The 12,566-nt window shown below is 33.7% G+C and overlaps 2 protein-coding genes across 2 annotated transcripts; both read left to right on the forward strand.

Moving 5' to 3' along the window:
- Positions 1-292: 292 nt before the first annotated feature.
- Positions 293-8,421, forward strand: rempA (intraflagellar transport protein rempA). The gene is made up of 12 exons (XM_018544866.1): positions 293-556; positions 628-875; positions 1,106-1,424; positions 1,897-2,116; positions 2,774-3,355; positions 3,468-3,756; positions 3,872-4,001; positions 4,574-5,065; positions 5,371-5,657; positions 5,736-6,012; positions 6,110-7,014; positions 7,236-8,421. Exons 1-12 carry the CDS (start codon positions 293-295, stop codon positions 7,546-7,548), a joined length of 4,326 nt encoding a protein of 1,441 aa, XP_018400368.1. The 3' UTR covers positions 7,549-8,421.
- Positions 8,422-9,338: 917 nt separating this feature from the next.
- arg (arginase) lies at positions 9,339-11,270 on the forward strand. Its single transcript, XM_018545179.1, has 7 exons — positions 9,339-9,749; positions 9,874-9,946; positions 10,043-10,248; positions 10,319-10,482; positions 10,611-10,726; positions 10,799-10,921; positions 10,996-11,270. The coding sequence occupies exons 1-7, from the start codon at positions 9,648-9,650 to the stop codon at positions 11,229-11,231; spliced, it is 1,020 nt and encodes a 339-aa protein (XP_018400681.1). The 5' UTR covers positions 9,339-9,647; the 3' UTR covers positions 11,232-11,270.
- Positions 11,271-12,566: the final 1,296 nt, after the last annotated feature.

Consider the following 12,566-nt stretch of genomic DNA (forward strand, 5'->3'; position numbering starts at 1 on the left):
CACGCTACAAGCTACAACGATGACAGCGCACTACCAATTTTGGAACACACCCGAGAAATGACAGGAAAACAAGCGTCGTGTGCAACTGGCTTTAGTTTCCAAGACAACTGATGATAATTGTCAACGTAAACATGGATTAAAAGAGACTGGAATTGATTGTGTTTTATCGATTTGAGAAAGAATTGTTATCTGTGTTTCAAATGTTTTAATAATGCGATATATATTTTTTAAAACAAGCGTCATAGTATATATTGCTCTTATTCATATTAATTTATTCTAATATGTTAAAACAATGACTTTGTATTTTGACATACGGGTGCAAAATCCTGAAAGTGCTTCAATAAGCACTCTTACAACTTGGCATAATAACTATCCTTTATTGGCTGTTGCTGCGTATTCTCAAGACAAAGGTGGCTTTGTAGTCATTTATGATGATCAAGGTGAACTCGTGCAGGATGTTGAATCACCAGGACATACAGTGGCACAAGTCACCGCTCTTGGCTGGCATCCGGAGAAAACGTGGCTAGCAGCAGGATGGGAAAACGGAGACTTACGAGTTAGTATTACACATTATTTCAAGCTACAGAAGGCAAAGAATAGATGAAAAATATATTAAATTATTATCAGGTATGGCCAGGGGATACTGGAACTCAGGAGTTCAATGTAATAGTAACTCCTCATCGAGATATCATCACAATTTTGCAATGGAGTCAGTATGGTGGTTGTTTAGTATCTGCAGATACTGGTGGATCTATAGTTGGATGGAAAATAGACTCTAGAGGACAGCTATTCATGACATTCCATCATGAACTAAAGGAATCTTTCACGCAAATTGCATTTAGAACAATTCCACTAAAACCAGCTGTTGATATTAGGTACAACTTATAAGCAAAAATAGATTAAATTATATAAAACAACTTTTATTAGTTTTATAATGGCACAGGATATTTTTTTAATTTTATTTGCAAGGTAATATAATATATAAAATAAAAAGTAAACTTATGTTTCAAAGAACCTATTTTAATTAAAACTTATAGATGAATATTTGATAATTTTTTTCTTGATTGTTTAATCAGATACTAATTGGTCAATTAATCGTTTACAGTGGCTTGGCAAAAGCAACAGTGACTGGTGATGAGAGAGCCTGGGATATATTCAGTTCTTGGCGTCCAAGAACAGCTGTACCAACAGCAGTTCCAATACAACGGGACAATCATTCGTTTTATATTGGTACTATAAGTGGTATCATATATTTTGTTGATTCTCAAGGACAGTGCAAGGAAGTTCTTAGTACTGATGGCGCAATTGTGCACTGCTTACTGTATCATCAGACTAGAGATTCTATCATTGTTATGACAGAGGGATTGAATATTGGGCACTTTCAAGCAGATTCAATCACTGGAGAGCTCACCGAATTGACAAAGGTTTATGCCATTGAGTTCTATCACTACTACATCTACACATTATTTCAAAGTTTAAGAATGCACTGTAAATGTAAATGAAATTTTATTCATGAAAATATAAAGGGTGTAGTTCATACGTTCAGGTGTGGTACAATGCAAAATACTGAAAAACGCGAATTTTAGGTGATATGATTCATTAATTGTAAATGCTTACAATTCAAAAATTATTTTATAGCCTTGACATTTTGGTATTAGGATTTTTGTTTCAAGATAAAACAAAATCTACTCTTCAGTATTATTATTTTTATCAGTCACCCTGTATAATAAATAATTAATATGATAAGAAATTAAATTGTCAATATTGTCATTTGTCAAGAGAAGAAATGTAAAAAATAATAACATTGATCATTAGAGAATTTGAATATATAAGGACTCAGTATAGTTTAATTCTGAATTGATGTAACAAATAATATTATAATAATATTTATTTTAGGTAAAACTAAGTTGCAGAAGTGATTCATCACGAGCCACTAGTACCACCTTGTGCTGGATTAGCAGAAACACATTGGCTGTGCTCACAGGAGAACTCGCTGTACGGTGTTGGGATATTCACACAGGTGATACATACATCTTATCACCACCAGATTTATCCAATGGAAACGTCGCCACTCCTCAGGAAATATGTACTAGCTTGGCATTTTGCAAGGCAAATGGTAAGATATCAATGTGCTTTCAAAATTCTAAACCAGATTTATCTGACTTAGAATTGATCAAGTGTACATACTATATTTCCTGATAAACATTTACCAATACTTTAGTGGTAACATTTATCAATACACACCATGTGTCCAGAGCACTAAAATATAATATTACTGAAAGGAGCATGACTTTTATTATATTTCAATGGTCCGGAGGGTTTTTTCCCTTCTCTAATTTTATCAATAGCGACTAGGAGCCTTAGAGATCATTTATACTTGCTGTAATTGTATACTGTGTATGTTGTAATCTTTAAGAATTGATTAATCACAGTCCAGCATTCCTCTCTTATAATCGATCAATGAGATTTATAATAATATAAATGATCCTTTAAATAATGATCCTTTAAAAAGTTGAGAAATCTAAGTACTACTGGCTCCGTTCATTCAACGCAGCTTAGCCTATATAGATTTAGCAATGTTCATTTGGAATCGGGCAAAGTCCGCAATAAAATAACGATTACTAATATTATTATCGCTGGATGGACAATGTTGATTTTGTCCATAAATCAGGCTATGTTCACTAATAAATTATTTTTAGCAGACTTTGTCTGTAACATATCCATTGAAATTAATTTGAGGACAATGGATTAAATAACATTCCGCGGTTCTCAGACACTTTGGCCACCGGTACCAATCTAGGTACAATCTACTTATGGAAGCGAAAATGTATGCTTGATTGCGATGAGAATTCCTGGCCGAGTGTCCCAGAGTCCTGCGCGATACACGGCACAGTAAAACAATTGGAATGGGGTGTTAGCTTATCACGGAATTCTCTTCTGGCTGTTAACTGTATCACCAATGTGTTCATCTTACATCAACAGCCAATGTGCGCCGTGTACAATGATGGTGTTTGCGCAAGTCAGCTCACTCCGACACAGATTCTACTTGAGATGGATGAACAGTTGCATACGCTAAAGACGGAGATCCAGGTGCAGATCATTGCTGTATCAAGAGAATACATCGTCGTCTCTTCTGGTAGACAAATCGTTGTCAACTGTATCAATAAAGGTGCTAATCTTAATACGAATGTATTGACAACCTTCAGCTGCGATACGGAAAAGATACTGATCTATGAACACACATTGATCGTGTTGACTCCAACGATCATTCAGTTGAGATCTATAGAAGGCTCTGTTATCCAGACGCTTCCCACTTTACCGGAGGAAGGCGAACCAATCACGATGGAATTAACAGGTAAAAATTTTTATTTGACATAAAGTGTCATGAGTTTTCCTTATCACCTAAAACTTTAACAAAGTATTTGTATTACTTGCATTATAAATATTATACTTATAACATTTTGTAGGGCATTATTTAACTGTAGCATCATTAAATGGTATTCTGAAGATTTGGAATCTGAGCAAACATGAGGCTAAGTTACACACTCGCGCTATGGCGACATACGAGATGATTAGCGATTTTGCCGAAATCATTGAAGCTAGATGTAATTCGGATTGCCGTTGCGTCTCAATCACTGTTGCCATGGCAAATCTCATGCCTAGTTCGATTTTATATATTTGGGATATTGAAAGCGATCAGATTTATGAATTTGATTTTGGAGAGTCGGATGACATCGTTGATGATGATAATATGTTGTGAGTAAATAATCTGAAAATTCGACACAGCTGCATCAAATCACACACAGATCAGAATTAATCATATTTTTCTGTTAATTGATTTTGTATATCTCTGACAATATACTACTTTTAGAGTTGCACAATGCAAAGGGAGATTGGTAACAGCGCATTGTTGGGATGTTGAAGATCCCAGACTACTAATATGTCGAGCTCAAAAATTAGAAAAACGTGATTCTAAGAGCCTTAATAAGGACAATGATTGGGTAATGTCTATTAAATTGCCTGTATTTGGATTGTAGATTAAATATCTAGTTAAATCTTTATTTCATGGCAGAAACTTTTTCAACTCAATTTTTCTACTTGTATTGCTGTCTCATTATTTTACGTATAGTATAATGAAAGTGAATATAGTTAAATATGATGTGCGGTATTTTCAATTTATCTGTTAAAACTAAAGCTATTAACATACGAGTAGCTACCAAAAGAAAAATTACATACTGTTTGATTCCAATAAATTAAAATTAGGGAGATTTCATTATACATGCATGCGTGCGTGCGTGTGTGAATAAGGAAAACCCTATATTCAACCGAAGCAGATCTTAGTGCTTAAATAATTTATTTCATAATCTTATTAGGTGATATTATGTTCTTACTATACAAATACGATTTAATAATAGGCTAAAACTGAACATATAAATATATATATAACATTAAAATAAAAATTAGTAATTACGTATCGCAGACGAAACACGTGTTTTGACTTTATATAAAGTGTCTCCGACCTACGAGAAGATTAATTTTTAACACATTTAAAACATTAATTTTTATTTTGTAGATTGTACAAACTTCTGTAGTGCTGGTATCGTTATTTGCGACATCAGATCACGGTATTGTTGTACAAGATGTGAAGCCGATTGCTGATGAGAATTGCCGATTGTTAGGTGTACACTCGCCACATATTGTTATCCTAAATTCCGAAAAGAGCTTGAATAGAAATAGCAAAATTATGCAGTTATTAATGAGAGACTTTGAGGAACTAGGAAAGTGCGATTCAATCACCAGGAAAGCAGTGATGGATTTCAGTTTCCATATTAGTGTGGCGAATATGGAGGAGGCTTTTAAAGCCATTAAATCTATAAAAAACGAAGCTGTCTGGAAGAGTCTGGCCAAAATGTGCGTGAAAACAAAGCAACTGAACATGGCTCTTCTTTGCCTGGGTCACATGAAGCAAGCTAATGCTGCACGGGCTTTACGTGAAGCTATGCAAGATGATACTTTAAGCTTGGAAGCACAAGTAGGAATTTTAGCCGTCGAACTTGGCCTACATGTAAGTTGTTAAATATACATTTAAGGGGATCCTGAAGTTGTCCGTTATCGATTATTTTTTAAACAATGTTGAATTCTTAGAATTAGGCTTAGATATTTAATATGAAAGACTAGTTAGAAAATTTGTACGTATATGTGCGTACGGTATTGATATAGTAGTGTGTAGAGATGTATTAATAAGACACATAAATCGTGTTTAGATCCTATTGAATCGATAAACAAGTAACTTTAGGATTCTCTTAAGCTTTCTTTTAATGAATATTGCGAGTATATTTTCAAAATTTGTATTAATTGTATGATTTTCAGACTGATGCTGAACGTCTGTTTCGAGAAGCGAAACGTCTAGATCTGTTGGGACGACTGTACGAGGCGCGGAATAAATTTAAGGAGGCAATCGAATTAGCTAGTAACGAGAATAAGATCCGTGAAAAAACAAGTTACTACAATTATGCTCGTGCGTTGGAGCAGCAGGATAAAGTGGCAGAAGCTATCGATATGTACACAAAAGCCGATTGCCATCAATTTGAAGTGCCTAGAATGCTTTTGATGAGGCCTCGAGAATTACTCACGTATCTGAATAATTCCGAAGAATCGTAAGTAACAGAAGTATTAATTAAATTTTGGAAGATACAATATTTAGTTATAATGCAGTCAAATTAACATCGTTGCAGGGAGATTAAAAATTGGCATGCTCAATACACTGAGTCGACCGGCGATATGGAGACCGCCTTACATCTTTATGAGCAAGCAAAGGATACTCTGTCGATGACAAGATTACTTTGTTATTTCGGTAGGGAGAATGAAGTGTGTGAACTAGTAACTAGAACAAATCATTCTGCAGCGGCATACCATCTTGCTGCACATTATGAATCGAAGAATAATGTGGTACAGGCGATTCATTTCTATACGGTTGCTAGAGCTTACACTAATGCAATACGGCTATGTAAGGTGAGGCGTTCAATTGTTAAAAACTAACGCTTCATTTATCTCATTTTGAATTGCTTAACAAAAGTTAATAAATCTCTGCAATATTCATTATCCGCAGGAACACGACATGTTGGAAGAACTGTGGCCACTGACTATATTAGCGCCACGGAATTCGCAGATAGACGTCGCCAAGTTTTATGAGAACAACGATCAACCGGATCGTGCGGTACTGTTATATCATAAAGCTGGTCTCTTACACAAAGCTTTAGACATCGCGTTCAAAACACGACAGTATAGCGCATTGCAACTGATTATCATGGACGTAAATGCGGATTCTGATCCAGCATTAATTCACAAGTGCGCCGATTATTTCATGCAGAACGATCAAATCGATAAGGCAGTGGATCTACTCGCAACCGGCAGAGATTACATGGCGGCTTTGGATCTGATTCAGCAACATAATGTCGTGCTAAGCGAAGAACTCGCAGAGAAGCTGACGATTGAAAAAGGGAGCGACGATGATACAGAGCGTGAGCGTATGAGAATTTCTATTCTTGAGAAAATCGCAGAGATCACCTTTGATCAGGGAAATTATCATCTTGCAACTAAGAAATTCACGCAAGCTGGCAACAAGCTACGCGCCATGAAAGCATTGCTCAAATCCGGAGACACCGAAAAAATCTGCTTTTTCGCGCAGGTTTCAAGGAACCGTGAAATCTATATCATGGCGGGCAATTATTTGCAATCTTTAGATTGGCAAAATCAACCAGAGATTCTGAAAAACATAATTAATTTTTACTCCAGAGGCAAAGCCATGGATTTATTGGCGAATTTTTATGTGGCATGCGCACAGGTGGAGATCGACGAGTTTCAAAATTATGAAAAAGCGTTGGATGCACTGAACCAAGCGAGCAGATGTTTATCTAAAGTGATGACGCCACGAGATCCAGATGTTCACAAACGGGCAATAGACCTGGTAAACAACAGAATGTCAGCAATTAAACGTTATTTGGATATTAAAAGGTAAATCCAAGATATATTAGAGATTTAGGCTCATATTTTTATACAAAATGTCATTTTACCATAGATATATTTTCAACTATTATTTGCGCTTATAACTATATTTAATTAAATAATAGAAATTCCTACAATATATATATTCTGTTACTATATTAATTGTATTTTAATTGAATATGGATTTATTCTGTTTATATTTAAATATCTCTTTTTTTCTCACTGAGCAGATTGTTCGATAGAGGTGAGACAGAAACGGCAATGCAACAAGTACGTCATCTGCTCGACTCTCAAGGACCTAATTTAGAACAATCAGTGCGTCGCGGTGATCTATTTGCAACGATTACACAGCATTATGCCAATATAGGGGACACAGAGAAAGCTTGGGCGACCATCGAAGAACTGAAACGTCTAGTACCAGGAATCAATTTGACTTACTACTTTAATATAAATCTTCTAGAAGCACTGGGCTATAAAATGAAAGTGCAACGGCAAGATAGTTCCGACAAGGATGATGGGATCGAAGAGCTCCTGGGAGAATAAAGTTTCATTAAAATTAATTGATTTTAAGCGGATGCTGGAGTAATGATGGAATTTGATCGATGGCTCTTGAATATTCAGCCAAGAACTCCGCATTGATAGTGGCAACATCGAATTAGTCAACGGCGAAACCGGTAGCCACAAGCATAAGTCCATGTCCGTATGCTCACTTTCGGTCCAAAAGTGAGCACACAATAGAACAGTTTTTGCAAATATTTTAAAATAATCTCGTTGTTTCGATTTATTCAAATTGTCTTTATTTAAAAATGGCACGCAACATAAATAAACGTGTCATTTTTCACTTTTGATCACGATTTCAACATAGGGTTTGTTTTTTGTTTCTGCATTGTCTAAATTAGTGCACACGATGCAATAAGTTAAAATGAAACAAACGTATATTTGTTTGACTTCAACTTATTGCACCGTGTGTACTAGTTCAAACAGTGCAGGAACAAAAAACAGACCCATGGCCAACTACTCAGGAGCCGTAATAGTAGAAGCTTCTTAAATTCCAGTTAAAAAATGTAAGAAATAAGCGACAACACGAGGAAAATATCAGGGCTCCGGGATTTGAATCGTAGTCTAGTCTTCTCCGTATTGATAAACTTCCGTCCTGCTACTAAGCCACCCAGCCCTGACGTACATTGATAGCTTCTCTGTTGTGCTTATTTCCTCTAAATTGCTTACAGTGTTAATAATATTGATATCTAATTTCTTACATTATATTGCTCTATCTTATTATATGTCTCACTTAAACACATCCTTATTTAACATACTGCAGTGCCTTCTCATGTAAAATCCACATTTACCCCGCTAGGCATAATTACTGCTCTGTTTATTATTTTGAATCTTCACTAAGTATACGTAGACGCATAATTTGCAGTTAAATATAATTTTTTTAAGATGTTAATCTTAGTACCATAAACTCAAAATATCGTTCGTTCACGTAATTCGGCGGTAGTGCAATGTCATTTTACCCATACAAGCTATTGAACTTTTATATTAGGAAAACATCGATTAAATAAAATTAATTCAAATATATTACAACTAGAGATACAAGTCATAGAAAACGCGGGATTAGATATATCTCTGACTAAAATTTATCATATTTTTCCCGAAAATATGAAATAAAGTACTCAAAATTTCTCAGTATGATCATATGAGAAATTATAGATCTATTTTTATTGTGGTTGAACTAGTACACACTTTTGGAACTTGAAATGAGATGGATATATGTTTGATATTTGTCGAAAACGAGAAAGTTCTGAGTATCTATCATGGAACAAAGTCGGAATGGATTCTGATCGGAATTGAGGGGCTGGATTCTAAGGGGATACGCGTGAATTTCGCGGGATAATATTGTCCACAGGGCTAATTTTGGACATTGCTCTAATTTCAATTTTGACGACTGATTCTTGTAGAAAATTTCATAGCGTATCTTTTTTTGTCTTTCAATCAAATTTATAATTTTTTTTTGTTTTCAAGTTATATGAACAAAAAAAGTAACTTTTTAAATGAAAAAATTTCAAAGAAAAATATTCATATTTGGCTGAGATATGGCGAATTAAACACAAAAATCTATTGAAATTTTTTTATGTAAAAAATTACTTTTTTTGTTCACATAACTTGAAAACAAAAAAATTACAAATTTGATTTAAAGACAAAAAAATTGAGCTATGAAATTTTCTACAAGAATTAGTCGTCAAAATTGAAATTAGAGCGATATCCAAAATTAACCCTATGGACAATACTTATCCCGCAAAATTTACGCGTATAGAATTCAGCCCCTCAATCGTTCAGTTATTCCCTAGATTTTTATTATGTTTTTTAGGGAAAACGGAATAATTCCGATCGGAATCCATTCCGACTTTGTTCCATGGCATCCTAGTATAGGAACAGAAAACAGATTACACGTGGTTGTATGCTGTGTATATATACATTCTTATAACTTTCGCTTACATTTATCATTAATGGTCTTTTTATTCCATTTATGTTGTCAATACAATTTCCATATCAGACTACAGTTATAGGTCAAAGAACATATTTCTTTTTTTACATTTAATCGCAAGTAACTGCAACCAAGAAGAGATATTAGTTTCAAAATGAATGTATTAACTAAAATTCGCATAATTTCTAGTAAATCAGGTATTTACTATTACAGTAGAAAAGTTGGTATAATCGGAGTACCTTTTGATAAAGGCCAGGTAAGTATAAAATAGTCAAATAGCAAACAATTTCAGTTTTAATATTTAATAGTGTATGTTTTAAATAAAGGATTAGTACAATAAACAAGAGTATTAAATGTTATAAAAATAGTAAATTTTGCAGAAAAAGGAAGGAGTAGCTCATGGACCCGAAACGATCAGAGCAGCAAATCTGGTAGACAAATTGAAAATGTTAGGTAAATCTATGCTGCGATATATATATATCGTAATAAACGTAAATATATATAATTTGTAAATTAACATAATTTATATTTATTATTTCATAAAAAAAGAATTGGACATACAAGATTATGGCGATGTACGCTATAATATAAATAATATAAATGACGTAAAAAATATGTCGCATTTAAGCCATGTAGCTAGTTGTATGAGTAACTTATCTGAAAAAATTCGACAAGTATTACGCGATGGTAGGCAAGTATTAACAATTGGTGGTGACCACAGCTTGGGCATTGGTACAATCGATGGACATGTTAAGGTATAAAAAAGAATCATTTTTATAAAAAAATCAATCATTCTCATTAAATCAAAACACACATATTTTTTAGGAAAAAAAAGATGTAGCAGTAATATGGGTAGATGCTCATGCAGATTTAAATACTAACAAAACTAGTGAAAGTGGTAATGTGCATGGAATGCCTGTAGCATTATTAACTAAGGAACTAGCCGATTATTGGCCGTATTTACCAGGCATGGACTGGCAAATGCCAATGTAAGAATGCAATAATATTCAAACATGAGCTATTATTTTTTTTAACTATATCAAATAAATTAAAATTGTTATATTATATAAAATAAATTGATATAAAAAATAAATTTAATTAACATATCTATTTTTAGATTATCTATAAAAAATGTAGCTTATATTGGTTTGAGATCCATAGATAGCTATGAAAGATTAATAATTGAAAAATTTGATATTACTGCTTACGGAATGGAAGATATAGAACGTTATGGTTTGATTATCAAATAATTATACATTGATAATTACATAAGATGTTCAATACATTTAATACTAATGTTTTTAGGTATTCACGACGTGATACATATGGCACTTGATAGAATAGATTCTCATAACTCAAGATCTTTACATGTTAGCTTTGATATAGATGCATTAGATCCACTCGAAGCACCTAGTACTGGAACACCAGGTTTGTAATGTATATATTGTATTAGTGTATACAAGTAGTATTATAAAGCCTTATATATTTGCATATTTGTATAGTACGTGGAGGACTATCTCTTAGAGAAGCAGTTCATATTATGGAAGAAATATCTAGAACAAATAGATTGAATGCTATCGATTTAGTAGAAGTTAATCCACACATTGGTAATAAACAAGATGTAAAGATGACTGTGCAAGCAGCCATACATATTATCCAAGCAGCTTTGGGCTACACAAGACGCGGTTTGAGAGTACCTAAAGGTGTTACTGACATGCCTTTACAAACTTTCCATTAATATCTATTTTGTATGAATATTAAAATATTAATCAATTATAATATTTTAATTATCTCTTATTTTCTATTTCAATTTGTCTATACAATGTTATTTAACTATTTTTGTACAATATATAATTAAATTTTGAAATATATATATTTTTACATAAATGTCAAACCTATTTTTTTTTATAAGTTTATTATAATTTTAACTTATTCCATATTGTCTTATTACGAATGTTTTTCCAGGTATATTATTAAATGAAATTTCAATTTTTGATGCTTCAAGTGTGTTTTCAAGTTTAGGATTCCATGTTACTTCATAATATAACTTCCCCTTAGTATTGCTGCCTACAATTGGAACTTTAAACCATTTGTAATCTTGTGTAATTTTTTGATCTTCATGTTCAAGCGTCCGATGTCCATCACCATATGTGATGCGGCCCATCGATATAGGTTCTCCAAGATATGGTACAGCTTTCTTATGTGCATGTAAGGTATTCATAACATCTTTATAAGTATCACTTTTTTTAATATTTTGTTGTATACGATAATACAAAGTATAACCTGTAGTTGCTGTTATAAATCCTCCCAAACATGCTATTTTCTTGAGCTTTTGATTCGATACCATATCCTGAAACAAAGGAACTTGATATAAAAAATATATTCCTTTGTATATATCCTTTATAATCAATTTAGTTTTTACTATTTTAATTACGGACACCGTAATCAACTTACATCAAATGAGTAAGGGTGCAGTCACATGGAGTCAGAAATAACGGAACGGAACAGTAACGGAACATTGATAGAAAAGAGATAGAACAATCCTATCTCTTTTCTATCAATGTTCCGTTCTCATTCCGTTCCGCTATTTCTTTCTCCATCGGGACGCACCCTAAGAGCACTCTGACGCCTCAGATTTGCTATTACCGAACGCAGCTATTGGTATTGGTCGCGTTCAACAGACTCAACTGTTGCGGATCTGTGAGCGCTCGCTGCTATTGGCTGATCTAAAAAGAATATACCAATAAGGTTGTTTTTACATGCAGCGTAACTTGCGTCAACCAATCAAACCGTATCAAATTGTATCAGCTCCTACGCCATATTGTAATTGAGACAATTTGATTGGCTGACGCAAGTTGCGCTTACACAAGTTACGCTGCATGTAAAAGCAGCCTAATGCATTGTCTACAATGGACAATAGCAGTAATAGATTAAGGAATAGGCGTAGGAATCGATCAATTATAATTAATTATCCTCTTCATATTCGACTATGATTTGTTGATTTCTATGCCTACTTCTTAATCTACTACTGCTTACTACCCATTGTAGAATGGACTTAAGTGAGCGCTCACAG

The sequence above is a fragment of the Cyphomyrmex costatus genome, unplaced genomic scaffold (assembly GCF_001594065.2).
Source record: "Cyphomyrmex costatus isolate MS0001 unplaced genomic scaffold, Ccosl1.0 scaffold474, whole genome shotgun sequence".
Taxonomy (NCBI): domain Eukaryota; kingdom Metazoa; phylum Arthropoda; class Insecta; order Hymenoptera; family Formicidae; genus Cyphomyrmex; species Cyphomyrmex costatus.